The sequence below is a fragment of the Nematostella vectensis genome, chromosome 12, assembly GCF_932526225.1.
Source record: "Nematostella vectensis chromosome 12, jaNemVect1.1, whole genome shotgun sequence".
Lineage (NCBI taxonomy): Eukaryota > Metazoa > Cnidaria > Anthozoa > Actiniaria > Edwardsiidae > Nematostella > Nematostella vectensis.
Genome location: NC_064045.1, coordinates 5,253,197 through 5,278,497, shown reverse-complemented (window position 1 = coordinate 5,278,497; position 25,301 = coordinate 5,253,197). Strand labels below are relative to the sequence as shown.

Here is a 25,301-nt window from a genome sequence, read left to right as displayed (position 1 = left end):
GGCCCTAAATGTTGATAAGCCGTAGTCTGTTATCTTAAGCACCCAACGGCTGTCTACCAAGCAGTTTGACGATTTTAGATTTCCGTGAGATTTCAGGTCCGTGCTTTGCAGAAACGCCATGCCCTAAAGAAAAAGAGTTATCAGAGTACGTTAGTCATGTCTTTGTTTCCATTTGACTCTCAGCTTAAAAATAAGCATCTAATACTGAAGCTTTTATTGTTGTATAAGGGAAAATGCGGTATTAATTAGGGCAAGAGCAAGAGCAACCTATTCTTATTGAGGGGGGCGTAAGAGGGGTGCAAAAAAAAAAAAAAAAAAACACAAAACCGCATAGAAAAACGCACAGAAAACGCAAAGAAAAACGCCCGAAACCACAAACCGTCAAAATAAATCAATAACCGTAAACTGCGCAGCCTAGAGAAACCGCAATACCGCGAAATAAAATAGGAAAAACCGAAAAACCGCGCCAGATTTAAGGCAAAACCGAATCACCGCAAACCCTTCTTCCCCGTCCTCATTTAATGACTGTCTGCCTCGAACAGCTACTGCTAAACGCAGACAGTCCCAATACAACACAATCCTTTAGCTTGAAAATGAATAAATAAATGGGAATGTAAATAAAATTGAAATTGAATGTGTGAACAGTGATCGAAGAGGATGTAAATCGTTAATGAAACGCGATAGTGTTATTTCCATAGGGTCTTATAGCCTATGAGAATACAGTATGCTTGTGTTGAAAGATATAGTAACGTCTTTTGTGTAACGGTCTTCTTATCAGTATATATATAGTTACTAGGGGGTTTATTCACGGTACAACCCTCGATATACCGAACATCTCACCCTGACTATGTCGGACACCAGAGATGCAATGAACATGTGGTCCAGCTTCACATCTTTATTTTGCAGAATATCCTAAAACGAGAACAACAATATCAGTCAGAAATTTCAAAAGAAATTCTTTTTTAACTTTAAAGACAGTTGGCCAGCTAGCATAGATTCACTGTTTTGATTGAAACTAATAGGATTCCTGTTCATCAGAACATGAGCTTATTCTGATTCTTTGGCTTACTATCCAAGTGGTCACGGTAGCGCGCGTCTTACTGAAAATTCGCTGAACTAGTGTCTCAAGAATTAAATACATTTATAAGGTGATACTCGGGCATTCGCATGAAGTTCTTACCTGCACGCTTCCCTTGGGGCAGTACTGAACCACGATACAGATATTGGGAGATTCCACGCATGCGCCCATGAACTGAGCCAAGTTGTCGTGTCTCAGATCCCGCATCTGTCAATCAAGACTATCACGTGAATATGGATGCAATATATAATTTTTTTTTTTTTGGGGGGGGGGGTTCAGCGAGGAAGAGCGAGAAATCCTCTGCACTCTGCTTGAAGCTAATGTTCTTGTTTTTAAAATTATGCTTGATGTGACTGTCACGTAACGAGCTTTCATTACAGGGCCTGGGTAAAATTGGACAGGGACCCCGGACACATTTTAAAGTGGTAGGGCAAAAAATTTGGCCAAGACAAACAAGTTTTCTCTGGAGCCCTAAAAAAATCTGGAGCCCTTAAAAAATCAACCCAAGCCAAAATGAAGAAGGGCTATAACACTACCAGCCCCCCCCCCCCTCTCCGCGGTCTTTGCTGGAGGCTTTTTCACATTGCGATTGTCCAAGCACTCGTCTTTTCTTTTAAGCAATGATTTACTCTTTCCTTGTACCTTTTGTCCTCTTGTTATGCTGGTCTTACCAGATAAACCTGTTTTACCTGTTTTAGCTCCATGAGTACTGTCCTCGTGAGGTCCACGCTCTTTTTGGCCAATCGCTTGACAGCGACGAGGTTACCCTGGGAACATATAAGAACATAATTATTCAATGATTTTTCGTCATCCAGTGCTATTTCTTCTTCTGGAGCGTAGCCAGGATGATTGGCTGAGGGAAATGCGTAGGCACATATACTGCAAAAAGACTTACGTTTGGTTTTTATTTTAAGGTATTTGTGTTAGCCACTTGGTGCGTGCAAGCTCTTTTTGCTTTTACATTTGATGAATACAACGCTCTATTTGCAAGATAACCATTAAATGTTGAAGACCTTACTAATATGACTGTAAGTGTTTCAGTTTTATTTTTAAGTTACCTATGGAAATGGATTCTTCGTGTGATTTTAGTGCGGGAAGGTAAAATGGCGGCGTGTTTGTAAAGACAGCGACAACGCACAAGTGTCGTTACGTGCCTTTATATATTGTAACGTTGCGTTTCATGTCGTTACGTGTCGTTACATGTCGGAACACGCTTCGCTCGCTCACTCACCTTGTAGATGCCTACTGCAGTGTGTTTACACATTTCAGCCTCCAGATCCTCACCATCAAGAAGAGGCTCAAGCACATTATTTTCCCTCTGTGGACGATGTACGCATGGGTTAGATGATTCATCCGCTGAGCACATTTCGCATGCGGTTAGTGTGAATAAGTATAATTAGTAAGCTTGCGAACACAGCTTAGTGCGCATGTCAGCTTCAGGGCAGTATTAGAGGTAGGGGACGGGGGTTCCCCCGCAGATGTTAGACAAATTTCCTTTTACCATTATCCTCTCATTATATTTTTGTTGGCTCTTCTACAACCCTGAGCTCATATTACATATATGTTATTCGGGGTTAGTATTACGAAATTACACCAGCGCACGCCATACAGCTTATATTACCAAATATTATTTAATAATTAATATTTCTATATTATATTTCATACTTTCCTTATCGAATTGTCAAAGATTTATGTTACAGATGTATGGCTTATCAGGTTTGTAGATGTTTATACGAATAATCATTGATTTAGTTAAAGGGATTGCTTTTCTATCATTGTAAGGAATACATTTGCTTACCAGAATTTATTTTACGCTTATTATCTAACTAATTTCGATTTAGTTAAAGGGATTACTTTTTTGGATCATTGTAAGGAATACATTTGCTTACCAGATTTTATTTTACGTTTATTACCTAATTTATTTCGAATTCAAATCCATTTTTCTTTTAGCTTGACGTTAAATTATATTTCAAACTATCTGTCTTATTAGATCCCGTATCCGTTTTTGTCACGCGATCAAATAGCCGATAAGGCATTGGTGCATTCAGCAAGTGCGAAGGCACATTCCAAAATACTTTATTTTATTTTTTTTAATTTTCGCGCCAAATAAGATCGGTCTAAAGACGCAAATTGCATTATTTATGCTTTCATATTAGTTTTACTAAGTATTTCATATCGGACAAAAGACATCATAATTCAATGACATGGTATAAAAACACGCGATAAACATAAACAAGCAAACGTAGGTAACAAAAACATGCTCCCGAGTAAAATCCGCTGTAAGGACTTCATTTGACCGTCGTCCCGGCTAGCTACCTTTAACTCCTTGCTAGATTTCCTCCGCGTGTGTAATAACACCGTCAACTTGTTCATATTAGCCTGTTCAATCTGATGTGTGGGAAACAAAACAGAACTAAACAATCGTAGCACCTCGGAAACAACTCGGTAGAAGAGTTGACCCCGAGTGAACGCCGAAAAACGCCCGATCCTTAGCTAAACTTTAATGAAACCAGGCCGAGAGAAACAAAACAAAACACAGATGCACTAAAAACCTGCTAAATGACACACTTGGGTCCAAATGGACCGATCAACGATCACCAATAAACCTCCGATGGTTTCCCAAACAATCGCATAGTCAGATTAAACCAAGAACCTGTAAAACATATGTACGATGTGATAAAGTGGTCGGAATGGGATCAAACTTTACTTGTCCTTCATTGTACACTTCTTGAATGACATGCGTTTGTTAATATGCATTCATCAAATCGTTCTTACCATTCCCATGCCGAAACAGCTTGCGAGGGATGTGACGGAGTTCCTTTTCTTCTCGAAACACAGCTCATTAAAGTCAATTTTCCAAAGAAGGCTTTTCAGATCACTTTCAAGGCGGTATTGCCTATCAAGCACGGAGAAAGAATTATTCATAATAAACTATTGACTCGTGAAATGAACAAATATGTAGGACAGAATTCGGCATCGGATCCAACAATGAAACATGTTGCGTGGCGTTGGGTTGCTATTGTGTGGTGTGTCTTGGTGTGTTAGGAGTTGTGGTGTGTTACGTTCTGTTGTGTTGTATTGTGTTGCGTTGTGTTGCGTTATTTTGCGTTTTGTTGTGTAGTGTGTTATGTATCGTGGTGTTGTGTTGTGATATGTGGTATTGTGTTAAGTGGTGTGTTGTTGTGTGCTGTGGAGTAGTGTTGTTTGGCGTTTTGTAGTGTGATGCTGCTTGATATGTTGTGATGTGTCTTGCCTTGTGTGCTGAAGTGAGACGTGGTGAGAGAAGACAGAAAAGCAGATAAAGCGATGGTTGAAATAACGTTGAATAGGCAGAGCGAAAAGAAAAGGAAGAATTTTCTTTTCAGATACCATCTATCCTTATGAATATCTTGTCGACGCGCACCTGTAAATGTTGAGGAGGAGTAGTAACGAGAGAAGAGCAAGAGCACCGGACACCCCAGCAATAATCTTCATCTTGACATCTGCAACCCAGCATCAAAGCAACGGATTCAGGATTACCCGGTGATGGAGTACTTATTAGCATGACAATGAGACGAAACAAATAATGTCGCAAGTTAGTTCAGGGGCGCTCCGGACAAAACTATTTTAATGGCAAATTCTGGCATTAATGTCAAGAAAAAGACACTAGAACAAACGTGCTTGTTTTCTTAAAGCCCGCTAATAGCTACGCACCTTTAATTGCATATGGTGCGATGGTTTTAATTGAGTATACCAGTTTACTTAGGCTATGATTTGCACTGCAGCCGGCTAATACATGATGCACGGTTCTCTGGAAAGGCAAGTCTAATTCATACTAATCTAGTGAGGTGAAGGAAAATCGATTACTACTAAGAACTCACCGTCCTCCTTCTTTGAAGGACACAGTTCTCCGTGGAAGCCGCACTCGGGCGAATCCTTGGGGGGTCCCTTATTATTTGGCCAGTGAATGGAATGGTTATACCAAGGCACGAATACTTGCTTTCCCATTTTGGAGTTGTTGCTGTAAACGATATGGAAGTCGCCAACTGGGACGAGTGGCGGGAACGGCTGACCTCCGCCTGGAGACAACCAACACACACTCGGGAATGTAGTCAAATAGACCCTCATCGATACACACTCGGGAATGTAGTCAACGGTGAGACCCTCATCAATACACACTCGGGAATGTAGTCACATGTGAGACCCTCATCAATACACACTCGGGAATGTAGTCAAAGGTGAGACCCTCATCAATACACACTCGGGAATGTAGTCAAAGATGAGACCCTCATCGATACACACTCGGGAATGTAGTCAACGGTGAGACCCTCATCAATACACACTCGGGAATGTAGTCACATGTGAGACCCTCATCAATACACACTCGGGAATGTAGTCAAAGGTGAGACCCTCATCAATACACACTCGGGAATGTAGTCAAAGATGAGACCCTCATTAATACACACTCGGGAAATGTAGTCAAAGGTGAGACCCTCATTAATACACACACGGAAATGTAGTCAAAGGTGAGACCCTCATCAATACACACTCGGGAATGTAGTCAAAGGTGAGACCATCATCAATACACACTCGGGAATGTAGTCAAAGATGAGACCCTCATCAATACACACTCGGGAATGTAGTCAAATGTGAGACCCTCATCAATACACACTCGGGAATGTAGTCAAAGATGAGACCCTCATCGATACACACACGGAAATGTATTCAAAGGTGAGACCCTCATCAATACGCACTCGGGAATGTAGTCACATGTGAGACCATCATCGATACCCACTCGGGAATGTAGTCAAAGGTGAGACCATCATCGATACCCACTCGGGAATGTAGTCAAAGGTGAGACCATCATTAATACACACTCGGGAATGTAGTCAAATGTGAGACCATGATCGATACACATTCGGGAATGTAGTCAAAGGTGAGACCCTCATTAATACGCACTCAGGAATGTAGTCAAAGGTGAGACACTCATCAATACACTCTCGGGAATGTAGTCAAAGGTGAGACCCTCATTAATACGCACTCGGGAATGTAGTCAAATGTGAGACCCTCATCATTACACACTCGGGAATGTAGTCAAAGGTGATACCCTCATCAATACGCACTCGGGAATGTAGTCAAATGTGAGACCCTCATCATTACACACTCGGGAATGTAGTCAAAGGTGAGACCCTCATCATTACACACTCGGGAATGTAGTCAAAGGTGAGACCCTCATTAATACGCACTCGGGAATGTAGTCAAATGTGAGACCCTCATCATTACACACTCGGGAATGTAGTCAAATGTGAGACCCTCATTAATACGCACTCGGGAATGTAGTCAAATGTGAGACCCTCATCATTACACACTCGGGAATGTAGTCAAAGGTGAGACCCTCATCATTACACACTCGGGAATGTAGTCAAAGGTGAGACCCTCATCAATACGCACTCGGGAATGTAGTCAAAGGTGAGACCCTCATCAATACACACTCGTGAATGTAGTCAAAGGTGAGACCCTCATAAATATGCGCTCGGAGATGTAGTCGGAGCTTACTTGTCGCATAGCCACCACACACTTCACCGCTACTACTCTACTCCCACACTATAAAATCCTATTTCATACCACTACTTTATCTTTTCACCACCCTTTTCCACACACATCAAGCTTTTTACTACCTTTTATTACCACCCCCACTCACCACTCATCACTATATTACTCCCCCTACACCCACCTCTAAATTGCCATCACCATTATCATCACACTATCAACATAGCCATCCATCTCCATCATCCTTCTACATTGCCATCCAAACCAAAAACTCTGTCTACTTACCCCACTGGAGGTCCATCAGCGTGAAGTTGAACTCGGCATCTCCTTGCATGTTGAAATGAACCTTGTATCCGAGCACACCTTGCGGTAGAAACATGAACTCAGATTGTTTACCTTTACAATCAATATCACCATCCGCCTCACAACAGCCATCATCATCCATTATCATCACCACTGACAAAACCACCATTATCATCATCATAATCATCATCATCATAATCATCATCATATCACCATCCTCCTTCTCCTCATCATCATTATATCATCCCCTTTAATACCACACAACTATACGTCACCGCCGTCACCAAAACTATCCCCGCCATAATTATCATCAAGGTCTCATAGTCCGTCAGCATCATCATCACCACCACCACCACCACAATCATCATCATCATCATCACCACCACAATCATCATCATCATCATCACCACCGCCACCACCACCACCACAATCATCATCATCATCATCATCATCACCATCTTTGGCTCTGCAGGTAATACGTACTGTCATACTGCAGTCCTCGAAGCTGATCAATGATCGCTTGTCCTGTCGGCTCGATTCCCATTGCCAAGGTTTTGTTTAGACCATACGCAAACTGATAAACTGCATCATACAGATACGCTCCGTATATAGGAGGCTGAAAGACATAATATTACAAAGCTTTATCCACACTCGCTGAAATATAATACATTTAGGTTAAAAAACAATAAAAAATAAAAGATATGAAATTCTGAGATGTATTATAAATATCACTGAACTTATTCATAAGAAGTTGCTATTCAGAAATAGCGTTAAAATACGCGTGCTCCAAAAATGCCAGATACTATCAATGAACTATGAGAGAATATGATATCTATCATCTGGAAGTACATATAAAAAGATACTGAAGCTCCCTTTTGGTCATAGAAAAGTAGCCATTCCATTTGCCGTTTACACGCAGGCACGCTGTTTTCAAATAGTATTCACGATTATGTTCGCCTCTAAAACAACAAGGACACCTTACCTCTGTTTTATTGGCGGGGAAATTATTGTTTTTATGCCACAGGTATCCCTGATAGACAGTGCTGTAGAACGGGTGGTCAGGTGACCGCGCCTTTAGTTCATTTTTGAAGGCAGTGTAGTTATCAGATTTCGGACTCTTGACCGCCAAAATGAACACTGCTTCAAACGCTTTCTGCAATAAAAAAAATCCGGTGCTTATTGATGACATCACAGAGTCCTACGAGCTAACCAGATAGGATTTCTGGTTGAATATCTAGAATGTATGGGCCGAGAGTTTTATTACTATAAATTCAAAATTTTCCTTAAAAACATTAAAAAAAATTAAATGGTTAAAAAAATATAATCAAAAAACCTTAAGTCTCAACGAGCGCTATCATGGCCACCTTAACAATGTCATAAGCCAATAAGGATACGAGAAAAATACTATCTGATCGGCATGAACGTCACTAGCCAACAATCGTGATGAAAAGGCTTCACTGCGCATAATAACACGATACTAACCTCCAAACTATGAAATTTGTGTAATTCCAAATGTGATTCTCGCATGCTTTGACCATTTGTTGTAAAACTTTTGTCGTGTGGCCATGGTAGCGCGCGACGCACAAGTGCGTGACCAAGCTAGCCTAACAACGGCAGCAAGAAAAACTTGATTTTACAAGAAAAAAACTTAATTTTAAAAGAAATGCTTGATTTTAAAAGAAAACAAACTTGATTTTACAAGAAAAGCTTGATTTTACAAGAAAAACTTGATGTTTTAACCTGCAGGTGATGGTAGCGTTTGAGTGTTGACTTGTAACTACTGAAAAGCCATTTGAATGGACTCTTGGTGTACACGCTGATGAGGCTTTGGTCCAGTACGAACATAATGAACACGTACTGACCGGTGTGCATCCCTTCGTCATACGCGTGCAGCATTCCCTCGCGCGCCAGGAAGAACTCCGTTACGAAGATAACGACTGGGAAACAGGTAACACGTCAAGGCATGTATATACGTGTCTATTGGAAGTTTCTTTGAGGATGTGATTGATAATTTAGAGCGGATGGCCTGTTAAATATTTCGGATTCGAATAGATTCTTTTGTCCTTTAACGGTTGAGGTTTCCGTCGGACCTCCGGAAGTAAACTGGTGACAATGCGGCTTTAAGCGGAGCTCTAGGAGGCCCCGAAATATTGGAAGGTGCCACAATACAGAAACATTAAGAAAATATAGGGATGCTTTGGGAGGTGGGGAGGGGGATTCTCACACTATTTTGTCTTACACATACTCACTGACAGCCCTATCTTTAACAATGCACTCACTACCCCATCCCAACCACTACCTTGGTACGAATGCCCTATCTTAACAAAATAACATTTAATGGCACCTGAGGTAGTTCTACAAGAAAGACCATTGGTAGTGAATTGCCATCGAAAATAAAATCATATATAAATGGAGTCAAAATGGAGTGAGTTTAGGAGGCGTGACAAAGACTAGGTCCTAGGGCTAAGGCTAGGTGTTAGGGTTAGGCCTAGGATTAGTGTAGGTGTTATGGTTGGGGTGAGGGCGAGGGCGAGGCCTGGAAAGAGGGCATGTGGGTTAGGCCTAGGATTAGGGAGGTGTTAGGGTTAGGGTTAGGGCGAGGCCTGGGGAGAGGGCATGTGGGTTAGGCCTAGGATTAAGGAGGTGTTAGGGTGTGGGTGAGGGCGAGGCCTGGGGAGAGGGCATGTGGGTTAGGCCTAGGGTTAAGGGTAGGTGTTAGGGTGTGGTTGAGGCCTTGGTCATGGGCGGTGTTATGATTCAACTTACTTCTCGCCTCTTCTTTTATCCGTTTGACAAGGTTCTTGTAGTACGCCGAGTGGTTCTGTGGCGTGTAGATAGCTGATGGGCTCATCATGAGATCCAGCGCCACAGTGATGCCTTCTTCTTTAAGCTTAAGACAGACAAATAGTTTATCATCGTCATGATCATCATCATCATCATCATCATTATCATCATCATCATCATCATCATCATCATCATCATCACATTGATCATCATACTCCCGTCATTGCGGATAATAATAATGATGAGAATAATCTCATCACGGGTATATCATTTTCATCAGTACCACCATGAAATCATAATAATATATTGATAGACCTTTGATAATACTCTGGGTACTGACATTTACATATGATATCATGGACCCCTCTTCATCCTCCCAGACACACACACTTACATACGATATCATGGACACCCCACACTTACATACGATATCATGTACACCCCACACTTACTTACGATATCATGGACACCCCACACTTACATACGATATCATGGACACCCCACACTTACATACGATATCATGGACACCCCACACTTACAAATGATATCATGGACCCCCTCACCACCCCCTCACACTTACATATGATATCATGGACACCCCACACTTACATACGATATCATGAACCCCCTCACCACCCCTCACACATACATATGACATCATGGATCCCCTCACCACCCCTCACACTTACATACGATATCATGGACACCCAACACTTACATACGATATCATGGTCACCCCACACTTACATACGATATCATGTACACCCCACACTTACTTACGATATCATGGACACCCCACACTTACATACGATATCATGGACACCCCACACTTACATACGATATCATGGACACCCCACACTTACATACGATATCATGAACCCCCTCACCACCCCTTACACTTACATACGATATCATGGACACTCCACATTTACATATGATATCATGGACACCCCACACTTACATATGATATCATGGACCCCCTCACCACCCCTTCACACTTACATATGATATCATGGACCCCCTCACCACCCACTCACACTTACATATGATATCATGGACCCCCTCACCACCCCCTCACACTTACATATGATATCATGGACCCCCTCACCACCCCCTCACACTTACATATGATATCATGGACCCCCTCCCCACCCCTCACACTTACATATGACATCATGGCCCCCCTCACCACCCCTCACACTTACATATGATATCATGGACCCCTCACCACCCCCTCACACTTACATATGATATCATGGACCCCCTCACCACCCCTTACACTTACATATGACATCATGGACCCCCTCCCCACCCCTCACACTTACATATGATATCATGGACACCCCACACTTACATACGATATCATGGACCCCCTCCCCACCCCTCACACTTACATATGACATCATGGACCCCCTCACCACCCCCTCACACTTACAAATGATATCATGGACCCCCTCTCCACCCCTCACACTTACATATGACATCATGGACCCCCTCACCACCCCCTAACACTTACAAATGATATCATGGACCCCCTCACCGACCCTCACACTTACATATGATATCATGGACACCCCACACTTACATACGATATCATGGTCCCCCTCCCCACCCCTCACACATACATATGACATCATGGATCCCCTCACCACCCCCTCATACTTACAAATGATATCATGGACCCCCTCACCACCCCCTCACACTTACATATGATATCATGGACACCCAACACTTACATATGATATCATGGACATCCCACACTTACATACGATATCATGGACATCCCACACTTACATACGATATCATGGACATCCCACACTTACATACGATATCATGGACACCCCACACTTACATACGATATCTTGGTCACCCAACACTTACATACGATATCATGGACACCCCACACTTACATACGATATCATAGACACTCCACACTTACATATGATATCATGGACACCCCACACTTACATACGATATCATAGACACTCCACACTTACATACGATATCATGGACACCCCACACTTACATATGATATCATGGACACCCAACACTTACATACGATATCATAGACACTCCACACTTACATATGATATCATGGACACCCCACACTTACATATGATATCATGGACCCCCTCACCACCCCCTCACACTTACATATGATATCATGGACACCCCACACTTACATACGATATCATGGTCCCCCTCCCCACCCCTCACACATACATATGACATCATGGATCCCCTCACCACCCCCTCACACTTACAAATGATATCATGGACCCCCTCACCACCCCCTCACACTTACATATGATATCATGGACACCCCACACTTACATACGATATCATGGTCACCCAACACTTACATACGATATCATGGACACCCCACACTTACATACGATATCATGGACACCCCACACTTACATACGATATCATGGACACCCCACACTTACATACGATATCATAGACACTCCACACTTACATATGATATCATGAACCCCCTCACCACCCCTCACACTTACATATGATATCATGGACACCCCACACTTACATACGATATCATGGTCCCCCTCCCCACCCCTCACACATACATATGACATCATGGATCCCCTCACCACCCCCTCACACTTACAAATGATATCATGGACCCCCTCACCACCCCCTCACACTTACATATGATATCATGGACACCCCACACTTACATACGATATCATGGTCACCCAACACTTACATACGATATCATGGACACCCCACACTTACATACGATATCATGGACACCCCACACTTACATACGATATCATAGACACTCCACACTTACATATGATATCATGGACACCCCACACTTACATATGATATCATGGACCCCCTCACCACCCCTTCACACTTACATATGATATCATGGTCACCCAACACTTACATACGATATCATGGACACCCCACACTTACATACGATATCATAGACACTCCACACTTACATATGATATCATGGACACCCCACACTTACATATGACATCATGAACCCCTCACCACCCCCTCACACTTACATATGATATCATGGACCCCCTCCCCACCCCTCACACTTACATATGACATCATGGACCCCCTCACACTTACATATGATATCATGGGCCCCCTTCCCTCCCCACCCCTCACACTTACATATGATATCATGGACCCCCTCCCCACCTCCTCACACTTACATATGATATCATGGACCCCCTCCCCGCCCACTCACTCTTACATCTGACATCATGGACCCCCTCACCACCCCTCACACTTACATATGACATCATGGACCCCCTCACCACCCCCTCACACTACATATGATATCATGGGCCCCCTTCCCTCCCCTCACACTTACATATGACATCATGGACCCCTCCCCAGGGGTAATTAATAGATCTCTGATAACACTGTCTACGCCTCATCATAAAGACTTTCCCTGACCTTCTTGATAAGCGTCTCCTTCATCTCTATCCACTTGGTGACGTTCTCGTAGATGATGGCGACCCGCTTCCACGAGAAATACCTTAACAGAGAAAGCACGGTAGGTGCCAGGACGGTATCCACGGCGAAGGTACGTGCGAAGGTGGGGTAGAGCTTCTTGTTTGACACTTCCGGGCTACTGCACATCTAAAAAAAAATACACCCATGCTAAAACTGCACTTCTAGAAAGCATACACCATATTAAAACAGCACATGATGTTTAAACTGAACATACATGATGTTTAAACTGAACATCAAGAAAACACAACATTGTAAAAGCAGCGTGTGTCTATTGGAAGTTTCTTCAAAGATGTGACTGATAATTAAGAGCGGATGGCTTTTTAAATAGTGCAAATTCTTTTGTCTGTTGAGGTTTCCGTCGACCCGTCGAAAAAAAAAAAAAAATGGTGCAATTGCCGCTTCGAAAGCAAGGATAATTTGAAATCAACCTCTACATGCCCTTAAAGTGGACCCCCTCCCCACCCATCACACTTACATATGACATCATGGACCCCCTCCCCACCCCCTCACACTTACATATGATATAGTGAACCCCCTTCCCACCCCCTCACACTTACATATGATATGGTGGACCCCTACCCACCCATCACACTTACATATGATATCATGGACCCCCTCCCCTACCCACCCCCTCACACTTACATATGATATCATGGATTTGTTGAAGGCAGCAGCGCTTCTCGCCGCCGTGTTACACGTACATCCGGGACCAATGAACGCCGTCACGCCAGCATTCAACTGATAGACCAGTGCACGAATGGTATTCAACTCATCACAATTTGTGTCATTCCATATGAAGGAAATGTTACGACCGGGCAACAGATCCTTGCGCTTGTTCACTGCATCCACTGCGATACTCATGGCGGAGGCGTAGTTCTCCCCCGCGTGGAAAGAGTTGCCAAGCTCACGCACGTGTCTAAAGGGGATAAGAAGCCCGAGCTTGACGTCTGTTCCGATGGAGTCTTCGTGATCCTGCGCGAGTGTACAGGCGGATAAGACCGCCAAAATGATGCAAATCTTCATGGTACAAGGTCTTAGAAATTCCCCTTCAATTCCCCTTGATTACTAAAAATTATTAAAGACTTGTGCATCTAGAAGGTGAAGTAAGACGGCTAAGTTCCCGAGGAGTTTCTTCCATTGCTTTGCATTTCCATGGAATTGAGTTAAAAAATTTCCAGACCCTCGTTTTAAGTCCAGTTCAGCAATAGACGCAGTACTCCCTTGTTTTTTTTTTAGAAATTTGTAATGACCTTCAAAGCTGGTGTTCTTGTATTAAAATCATCAAAGGCACGGTGTCAGAGAGCTACAAAGAGAAGAAAAAATATCTTAGTGTATTTTGCATACGGTTCTTACGTACTTTAAAGTGCTCGGTCCAGACCAATCAATGATAGATAGTAATGTATATTATGCCTGCGGTACGCTTTTGGGCCACTTTGCATCAAAGAACCAAAAGCACTCATGTAGACAAGCATAACACCTTTTGGGCAGCATTGATGTACTAGTGCGATTTGACTAATTTACTGACTACCTGAAGATGGTGATTTTAAATTTTTATTTGCACAACCATCGTATTCTGTTTTATGTTTATGATTATTATAAATACAAGTACTATAGTTATAGTACAATGATTATCATATCAGTTTATATATTCTATATATGCTAATAATATAAATAATGATAATTGTTACTATTTTATAGTTAATGACAAGTTTAAATTCACCCCACATTTTTTCACAACTCTTTGCGACGGCGCGCTTGAAACCGAAGATAAAACAAACTTAGCCAACTTGTTTTGCAATCCTACCGCATGACCTCGGTTTCACGCGCGCGCCGCAAAGAGTTGTGGGAAGATGTGGGATAGGTGAATTTTTAGAAAATCAGCCAATCACAACTTAGCCTTTAAATAGCCTCGTTTATTTTTTCTAAATGTTTATTTTAATAATAGTGCTGCATACCAAACACGAAACAACAATAACAAACAAACAATCAAACAAACATAGCACCCTAGAGAGAAGTTACCCAGTAATCTTAGCAAAATTTCAAGAATTTCAATCTCGACTTGCGCTAAGAAATCACAACATCTTTTGATTGTCAATCTTACTTATTGGCAAAAAAAATTCTGGCTTAATCGTAAGCGCTGAATAAGTTGCTTTTTGTCTAAAAGCCGGTTGCAAAAATCCTGGATAAGTCTTATCCACAGGTTAAATCCTTATCCAGAGGATAAATGTTATCCGAGTGGCGTGATTCGGTTGCACAAAGCCCGAATAAAAGTTATCCAGCGGATAAAGTTATCCGGATGATAGATGTCGGGTAAAATCTTATCCACCAAATAAATATGACGAAATAACAAAGTGGCGTCTTGCTTTCTAATTTATTTTCAGAATTTAGATTAATTTCAGACACATTGAAAGTTGAAACACATGCAAACAACGAATTTTACAGTTGGTAAATTTATTACAGTGAACTACAAACTTACATGCAGCTCTGGCAAGACTGGAATCAATCTATTTTGCCCGTTCTGTAGAGAAATTTGACTTCCAAAGACAGGAAGAAGCTAAACACTACCCCCTTTGATCATTCCATGATTTATGTGTACTTTGCCTCGATAAATTGTTTGGTTTCTAGCATTTTTGTAGAAAGAGAAAGGAAAAAAGCAGCGCGCGCTTTGCATATTTACCATGAAAACGGGAAGTCATTTAGTGGTAAATGGCGGCTATTCATCGGATAGTTATCCAGCGTTCTGTCCACGCTTTGTGCAACGCTATTTTGTCCGCTGGGTACGAATTTTATTCGGTTGGTAGCGCCTATCCGGCGGATAACTTTATCTAAGCTTTGTGCAACCTGCCCCAGAGCGCGCGCAAGTTAGCCACCCCAAAACTCATGTGATTTATTACTGTAAGCCGCATATTATATGGCTACGATAATACGCGCGCTGTGATCACTTCAGAATATTTCTTTTTCTGGAAACAGCCGAAAGGGGTTGTGACGTCATCACTCCTCATCTCTCAAGCCTCTTGGGTCTTTACCGCCGGAAAGAAAAGATATTCGACTTCAAAGCTATTTCCGATCTGTCTTTGAAAGTTTCAGCCAGTTTGATAGATCATATTTCAAAACCACCTCGTGCAAGTTTTCGAAGCAATGGAGTGATAACATGGACGACGGTGAGTTTTTATTTGAAGTGAGTTGGCGCTGCGCCATTTTTGACCGATTTCGAACCCAAACACATGTAGAAATTTGCCAAGATCTCTCTGTAATAATTTTTCTGGGCTTAGATAACGAGGAGTTATGTAGCTTTCGAATGTGGTATGTCTCTATGGGACGCGACGCCAGTTGCCGGGACGTTTGGTTTCTTTAAACAATATCGTGTTGAGCTCTGCACATCACCGACATAAGTATAGGCAACAAGGGCCCTCCCTACACTATCAAGTGGACTGCTTCGTTTGATAGCTAGCCTAGCCGTATTTATTGCTATCATTTTTTTTTTTTTTTGCTTTTTCTGGCTGATTTTAAAACCAGAAATCTTATACAGCGCTGCCAAAGTTATTATTAAATAGCTAAATTGAATAAAAATAAAATAAAATTATTGTGTGAGGCTGTAGTTTCAGTTGGCTCCTCTGCAATAAGGCCATCATAAATAATAAGCTACTGTACTCTATAAATCAAATTAAAAAGAAACCCCTTCCTCTTTTCCAAATATATTTGTTACATTTCATTTCAGATATTGACCATGGCAAAGAAGATGAAGATAAGTAAATATATAAGGATGGACAGAGAGATCATTGAATTTTCTCCTTTGTATTCCACTGTTAGTGATAAAAAACTTAATACTATTCTTTTTTTTTAATATTTGTTTTATTTGTTCAAGCTATGTGTTATTGACTATTACACTTTTTGAAAGTATGGTTACAAACTGACCCCCTAGTTCTGTAGCACTGCCAAGAAAATAAGGGAGACGCCCTTCGTATTTACAAAGAAAATGCTTAAAGAACGCTGCTTGGTGGAAAAATGGTATGAGATTATATGGCTTTCAACGTTAATGGAGATTTGCACCCCAGCCTCTGCTACGGCCCTGCCCCTGGTCCATGGACACCTTGTTGAAAATAGGTTTTCTAGCGAGGGAAGGTTTTTTCTACTTCTATTATGATCCGAGTAAAAACCAAGAGCATGGATGAAGGTTGGTTAAAAAGTTTCTATGTATTAAATCCCCAGAGCTAACACAGTAAGTTATACTTCTGGGTTTTTTAATTCGCACTAAAACATAATATAAGACACAGCATATTGTGCATTCAAAAGGTGCAATATGCTTTTGAAATGAGAGGGGATCTATGATTATTTCACATCATTTTATGTATGGTGCTATTAGGTCATAGCCCATTCATGCTCTAGGGACACTGTCAAATATTTAAATTTAAGAGTTATACAAAAGATGGGCTGGTTGGTACAAGCCAAGCAAAAAAAAATTCAAACTGTGTCTTCTATTTGTTTTATTTGATATTATGTGTACCACATACTTTTTGTGTGTAGGAGATGAGATGATTTAAGCTTATACCTCTATTATTATTAGTCATTAAAACAAATATGAAATACTGTATGTGTCAAGTCATTTTCTGCAGTGGCTGTGATTCAAGTGTGGTTCTGTGGTCCAATGGTCCAATCCTTTTTAAGCACAAAGCTATTGTAATAGTTTTCATTAATTGAACCACCTTTGAAAAATTCTAGACCCCCATTCAGCTTTTAACAGCGCCTGCACAAGGCAATTTGAATACTGAATGTTCATGATCGACCGACAATATCGGACGGGCTGCATATATAACTTATTGAGACTAAACACAACACACCGTAAGGCATGTATTTATGCATGCATTATGAGCTTCGGAGGACGCAACGAAAACCATTTGCAGTACTGAGTAGTCAACTCCAGGGTCTAGAATCCATGCCTGCTTGTACACCGTTAAGTGTGCCTTCGAATTCCAGTATAATTACGCTTCCAAGCTGTAATTCTATAGCGAATCGGACTTTCACACCGAACATAGCCATTCGAAATATAAATTTTACCACATCTTTACGCCCAAAGGCTTTTCTACAAGTCTTTCAAGTTTTGATACGTCTAAAACCCTACCAAAAAGCAGAAAGATACTGTTTTATGCTCTTATTCTCGTCTCTCTATGGCCGCCATGTTTTTTTTTACTTAGGTCCAGCGAGTGTTATGACGTCATCTTACAATTTGATCTGTGATTGGTTGTTTCAATGTTTTGATGCCTCGAATGTCAAAACAAAAAAGTGTTTCCAGAAAAGGAAATATTCCGAGGTGGTGATCGGCTAATTGGTAGTCGTGACATTCCTGTATTGCCCGTCTTTGAGGGCATTACCGAATTCCGTATTGCCATACGAAAAAAAATTTATAATCTTCTGTTTTTTGGATTTTTTTCCACCTTCAAACTGCAAAATGAGCGACAGCGAACATTCGAGTAGCGAATTCTAACACCCAGAAGAAGCAGAAATCGTTTTTGTGTTGTTTTGTTCGGTTGCACGAATTTCGCTAAAACAAAATCGACCAAAAAACCAAAGCCACCAAAAAATGGGAATAGACAAGCACTCTGAGTCGGATTTTTATTATTCTGAGGAGATTGAAGAGGAACATTTTGACAAAGAGAAAAACAATAAGATGACGAGCCGGCGAGCCGGCGAGCGCCACCGAAGAAATACAATCGGATAAACAAAAGCAAATGAATAAATAACAAGGGGTGTACGGACCCAGGAAATTCTCTTTAAGATAAAAGTACTACCTGTTATTTGTATATATAATATTTCTATCAAATCATAAAGCAGCACAAAGCGATTGGCCTTTTTATTTTACTTCAGAAGTTTGTTCTCTACATACCGTGGATTTTTCAAACTAAACAGTCCATTCATGCCGTGAATACTATCACCTATAATAACACTTGTAGCTTCAAAAAGGTGCAAATAGAAAGAAAATAACCCGAAAATTCCTCCATTTTTTGTTGATTATTTTCACTCATTTACATTTTTGATTTGGCAGCGCGCGAGTGTTTCTTGTTTTCCCGCTTTTTTGAAAACGATCGATAAACTATTCGATATTTGCGCGAAAGCGAAAGTTGATTTGTTTTCTTGTCATTTTTATTTTAAACAGCCATCACAAAGCCTCGGTCGATACGCCAAAGCCTCAGTTTGATATTTCCGGCATGACCTCACTCTCGGTTAGTAAGTAGTTATTAATATAACACTAACGCTTAATGTAAGAAAAATCGCCGCTTAATGTAATACTAACGCTTAATGTAAGAACAAATCAACGCTTAATGTAATAAAACAGTTAAAGCTTAATGTAAGAAATTTTCAACGCTTAATGTAATAACGGACTTTAACGCTTAATGTAAGAACACTCAACGCTTAATGTAATCCCATGAATTTGGCTAAGGACGAAAATATCCATATCTCATGATTGAACCATCGTCGGACAACAAAAGTTGGAGGATGTCAGGTGTAAAGGGTGGTGCATAAATAGTCATGTGAGGTGTGACGTCATCAATTACGTCATTAAAACGGAAAAACTCATATCTCATAGCCTACGTGTAGCCGCTGACTCGCGAAATTCTCTCGTAGCGTCTACGCAACGCCGGCGATAATCGTGTTCCGTGACGCCATTGTAATACATTTGAATAAATTAATTTTGACATCTATGCATGGCTTTTCTTTTATTCAGCGCGCGAAACACGTTCAGGTTTCGTCCTGCAAAACAAACATTCCAGCATCGCCTTCAAATGCTGCTACTTTCCAAGTGCACATTCCTTCGTTTTAATTCTGCTAATGTTTACCTGCATTCTTTGTAAGAGGGTAATTGAGAAAGATTACGAACGGTATCTTGTGGATAGCAAGCGCTCCTCGACTTTCAGCGTTCGATGTGAACTTGAGCGTTTAGTTTTCTGTGTACACAACACAAGCGCATACATATTCAGGAGTTGCCGTGATCTGCAGCTTAAAATAAAAAATTTGGTAAAAACTCAGCCATTTTGGATAGAACTTTGGAAAATAACTAATATAACGAAATTGCTTGGTAAATGAAAGACTTTCCGTAGAAAGACATCGACATCATCGTTCAGAAAAGCAGAGAAAGCCTTCTCTTGTTCTTTGCGTGGTTTCTCTATCCCAAATAACGTTGACACATCTCTAAGACTGAGACGGTTAGGTGGGAGAGTCGTAATGTTTTTCTCCATATTTGAACCGCTCGATAAACTCACAGGAACCTATAATTTCAACTTCTGATATCTGGGCCAATCAAAATATACAAGAGAAAGTTACTAAGTCAGTGGCCAATCAGAGACTATTATAGGTTTTCCTGTGAAAGCCGTGACGTCAAGGAACACGATTATCGCCGGCGTTGCGTAGACGCTACGAGAGGATTTCGCGAGTCAGCGGCTACACGTGGGCTAATATCTCATGATTGAAACATCGTCGGACAACCAAAGTTGGGCACCAGACGCTCAGCCAAAATGCCGTGACGAGCGAAGCGAGGAGGATCTGGGCGGACGAGTAGGTTTTTTCAGTTCCAGAAATACAGATTTTGTATTTTGTAGGTGATTGGTCAACGAGATTGTCCTAGTAACACAAAACCATGTTTGGTCAATATACCCATATTTGGGATTAGCTTGAAAAAATTGGTTGTCGTTGTTAAAAGTTTAGCTTTTCGATCTCGTGTAGTTGGTTTGCTCAAGAGGTTACACAAAGTACACATGGATTTCAACGCTAGTTTCGGCACAAGGGTCCTTGATTATCTTATTGTTTTCGGGCTCAGGGAGCTGCAGGGATCTTGCAGTATGTACCGAAGGCGAAGTTGAAAATGGAGTTAAGCCCTCCCGCATATCGGGGCGCAAACGGTGACTTTTTTAGGCTTCCAACCTGTCGCATTCGATTGCTCACATGTCCTTGCATTTGTTGATTTGAATTTTTGCAGTTCTCTATCAATGATTTCTTTACATTCTGTAGCTTTTTAAGCTGCCTTACACAGGTGGTTTCTTATTGTAATGTTTGCTGGTGAAGAATAATAAACAGACGTTCTACGAATCGTTCCTTCTTTGTCTTAGAGCCATTTAACCAATTTAACTTCCCTTAAGAAGTGCTGTTGCAGATATGAAAGAAATAATTGCAAGAAAATTTCTCCATGGGCCATTCGGCGATATTTTTAATCATTCAAGTATGAAAATAACAACAAAATTTTGAAAGCTTACAGCTCTCGTGTTGCGTGACCGACTTCATAACCGGTTTAGGCATGTAATTCGAAACTGGAACTGAAAAAAGCTACTCGCCCGCCCAGAGCCTCCTCGCTTCGCTCGTCGCGACATTTGGGCTGAGCGTCACTGGACGCGAGAAGTTTGGAGGCTCTGGTACACAGGGTAGTGTTAGCGTTGAGTCCGTTATTACATTAAGCGTTGAAAATGTCTTACATTAAGCTTTGATTTGTTCTTACATTTCCCTGCTAGCAGAGGGCCTCTTTTCTCTGTATTTCGCTGGGCTGGAGTTTGCGAAGAAAAGACACCTCTGCCATGGGTCGCAAGTTCGTTTGATCAAACCGCCGTCCACGATCGTGGAGGGGAGATCCAGAGCGCATGCTCCGTTCATTAATTACTGGCCACTATTTGAGCCCACAATGACTAGTGCATGAAACGTATATCCGCTGCGGGATAATAAGCCCGCATTCGAAATGGCGTCCACGCGACGAATTATAAAAGAAGCCATTCAATGCCTTATCTTCATTCAGAATTTTCTCTCTTTTGACTAACGAGTCAATCTACCGGTCCCCTACCGCTTACAGCTTTTGCATATTCTTTTGGAATCAGCTGATCTAAGTTTACCAAAAAGTTTTGTAACATTTTCTTCGAGTCCAACTGTGCGATATTTACATTGAAGAAACTCGCCTGCCCAGATGTCTTGAAATTAATCCCAGAAACAAGACAAAACTCGTCTTTGCTGCGTTTGCTGTTCAATCTTTTTAGTAAAGTTTTAGTTGATTGAAATTGAACAGTTGTTTTCTTTTTTCGAAGAGGAGAACTAACCGGAGTTTGATTCATGATTTCCGACTAAACCCATGCAAAGCATATTAGCATATTGACAGCTTTCGCGCGATGGTACGGGTTTTGGCACGTCGATCGCTTATTAACGCTCACGCATGCGCAACAAAAACAGTTTCGACCCATGGCAGAGGTCTCTTTTCCTCGCGAACGCCAGCACAGCGAAATAGAGAGAAAAGAGGCCTCTGCTAGCAGGGAATTCTTACATTAAATGTTAGTATTACATTAAGCGGCGGTTTTTATTACATTGAGTTAGCGTTACATTAAAAGGGCAGTTATTACATTAAGCGGTGATACAAGTCGTCTATTATAGATGCTTTTAAAACCATATGAGTTTAATTTTTCGACCTTAATAGCTATTTTATTCAAGCTTTTTCTTTATAAATGTCAACAAAGAGAAAAAGGATGTCATCCATAAACATACAAACATGCGGATGGCTTCATCATATACTAATAAAGGCAAATAAAAGCGCATAGTGCAAACAAACCCGTTAGGCCAAGGATGACACGAAACTAATGAGCTTAGGGATGCTGTTACGACGAAGATGACAACAGCTTAGTGAAGCTTTACTTGGAGCTCGGCAAAGCCGAGAAAAAATAGTAATTTGTTCGGAAATTGATTATCCATGTTGCAATTAATTAAAAAATATATATGATACTTTCCCAAGATCTAGTTGAGTTTTTTAAAGCATCGCATTTTTGAAATGTTATTAAAAAAAGCAATTTATTTGACTCGAGTTCAACTCTGTTGCCCAGCAAAGCAAAATGAAAACAAACAGTATCACTTTCTCTTTCATTACAACTCAAGGAACTGATTGTGTTTAACTACATCTCTCGTCTTTTAGTTCTAAGCTACGAAATATCTTATCAAACAACAACAATAAAAACAACAACAACCACTAAAACAAAAACAAGTAAAAAACCAACCTGTCGAACTGTTGAACAGGGAACCATTAACGCTCGTTCTTCCAACAAAATTATGATATTTTCACATCTGCAACTTAAACAGCACCCTGATTGAACAATCATACTGTCAAAACACGAATAGATAATTTCACTGATTTAATTATTGAGAGTTTGTTGTTTTTAGAATCGTTTCAAACCGCACAGATATATCAGTTATATCAATTTAGTCATCTTAATTTGTGGGTAGGTTTTCATATCGTGTAATTTAGGTCCAGAGAAAGATAAGCAATTGTTACCATGTTTCTTCTTAGAGAAAATTATTTTCAGCTGTTAGCAAACAGCTTTTGTGTTTGTTTTTGTCGTTAAAAAGGGTCTTCAAAACAAATGGTCGGTTGACACACAACATAAACCGTACATCCGTTTTCAAGTGAAAATACAAGCTTCACAGGCCTCGCACGATGTACTCCCAGCGCGTTCTCATTCACGATCTTTATATTCTCTAACCATACGAAAAGCGTGTAGATAATTTGGAAAAGCAAATTTCGCTTGACTATTTAATCTTCAAGGAAACAGGAAGCATCATGAAGTGAGGTAGATAAGAAAAACATCCATTTATATTACTGAGTATTGCGATGGTTCAATTCGAATTACAAATTATGCTGATCAGAAAAAGAGGAAAAATGGGATTGAAATTTGATAATGGTTTTTATTTTGATAAGTCGTTCTCATTTAAAATGTAAAAGTAAGTAAACAAATGAAGTAGTACTAATAAATAGTTTTGAAAATTTGAGTTTATTGGTAAAACTAGAAACACTATCGCAATGCATTATGGTTAAGTGAGAAATAGTTTTGTTTCCTTGGTAAAAATGAAAAGGCACTTATTACTATGCTAATAAAGAAAAGTGCGGAAAATGACGTAAATAATTATTTTCAAAAATTATTTGTTTCTGCTTTTAGGCACTTGTGAACACACACATTAGACGTCCCCTTCATGTCTTGAACTCTAATAGTGCTTATGGTATATTTAATTAACTGAAAAAAATGTTTATGCATTCATTGATTTTTAGGTGTAATACCCGGAAATTCGCATAAATTAACTTACTTTAACTTAATAAATCAAGAAATAATATGCTTTAAATCCGACATAATGAATTACCATCTTTCCCACTAAAAGCTTTCATGTCAGTCGATCATGGCTAGTTCACTTTGGCCGAATAATGAGCTCTTGAAATCTTATTTCTCAGATAGATAAAACTTTACCAGAGGAACATTTACAACATGGAAAGCTTTTTTAATTTACAACAAAATCAATCACCAACACCTACAATTCATATAGCTAGTTTTGTCAGATATGTTAGAGAGGAAAAATAGGTCAAATTTAGTTATGCTATTTTTATAGAATCTATTAAAAATATTATTATCTATTAAGAACGTATTATCATCTATTAAGTAAAAGTATTGTAAAATAGGGAGAAGGGGAAAATATCTAGCAAAGCGGAAAAAAAATCATTACATGAGCAGAATCGTAATACAGAAATTAAGTTTGTTTCAGAAGCCAATTAGGCGCTCCGTACCAAAGCAAATTTCTTCCAAGAAGTTGAAAAGGTTAGTGCTTTGAAGATTCCAAGATTTGGAATATATTCTTACCTTGTAATAAAGGTTAAGGTTAAAGCAAATACCTCGTAAAGTCGAAAGTCCGAACCTCACTCCACAATGTTAAATGACAAACTGGAGGAAAATGAAAGAAACCGGAAGCTCAAAATAGATCAGAGGGCGAATGGCTTCACCACGATCCTGATTGGCTTGATTGTCACAAGAACCCTGCTGGATGATTACCCGGAAGGGAAAAACAGAGTGATAGATGCAAGCAGAAAGGACATTCAGAATTTCCTTGTTTAATTGGATTTTTCCTGGGAATGCGACAAGCTGCTTGGTAAAATTTTATCAGCATTTTTTTTTAGTATCAGTTGGACTTTTTCAGGTAGTGAATGTGAGGTACTATGTTATACTTATTTTATGGTATTTTTTTAAGATCGGTAAAAAAAAAGAATAATGAAAATGTCATACGATTTTAACCTGATTTTAAATATAATATTTAATAAAATGAAAAACAT

The 25,301-nt window shown here is 40.4% G+C and overlaps 1 protein-coding gene and 1 long non-coding RNA gene across 7 annotated transcripts in view; one reads left to right on the top strand and one right to left on the bottom strand.

Moving 5' to 3' along the window:
- LOC5505601 (atrial natriuretic peptide receptor 1) overlaps positions 1-25,301 on the bottom strand; it is a 45,490-nt gene that overhangs the window by 12,166 nt on the left and 8,023 nt on the right. For 4 of the 6 annotated variants that reach the window (XM_048720368.1, XM_048720372.1, XM_048720373.1 and 1 more), the window contains exons 2-16: positions 13,841-14,501; positions 13,139-13,324; positions 9,677-9,800; positions 8,651-8,847; positions 7,893-8,063; positions 7,394-7,526; positions 6,893-6,970; positions 4,939-5,136; positions 4,482-4,560; positions 3,854-3,974; positions 2,310-2,396; positions 1,768-1,845; positions 1,181-1,285; positions 841-912; positions 1-123 (exon numbers count right to left, since the gene is read on the bottom strand). The exon at positions 1-123 is cut by the window's left edge and continues 43 nt beyond it. In XM_048720368.1, coding sequence (XP_048576325.1) covers positions 1-123; positions 841-912; positions 1,181-1,285; positions 1,768-1,845; positions 2,310-2,396; positions 3,854-3,974; positions 4,482-4,560; positions 4,939-5,136; positions 6,893-6,970; positions 7,394-7,526; positions 7,893-8,063; positions 8,651-8,847; positions 9,677-9,800; positions 13,139-13,324; positions 13,841-14,221 — 2,133 coding nt within the window. In that variant the 5' untranslated portion in view covers positions 14,222-14,501. Of the gene's footprint in view, positions 124-840; positions 913-1,180; positions 1,286-1,767; positions 1,846-2,309; positions 2,397-3,853; positions 3,975-4,481; positions 4,561-4,938; positions 5,137-6,892; positions 6,971-7,393; positions 7,527-7,892; positions 8,064-8,650; positions 8,848-9,676; positions 9,801-13,138; positions 13,325-13,840; positions 14,502-23,208; positions 23,282-24,834; positions 24,953-25,301 lie in introns of those variants that run through there. The other 2 variants (XM_048720369.1, XM_048720370.1) reach the window with 2 other exon arrangements.
- Positions 16,286-17,042, top strand: LOC125557614. Its single transcript, XR_007305341.1, has 2 exons — positions 16,286-16,359; positions 16,917-17,042. It is a non-coding gene; the product is annotated as an uncharacterized LOC125557614 (long non-coding RNA).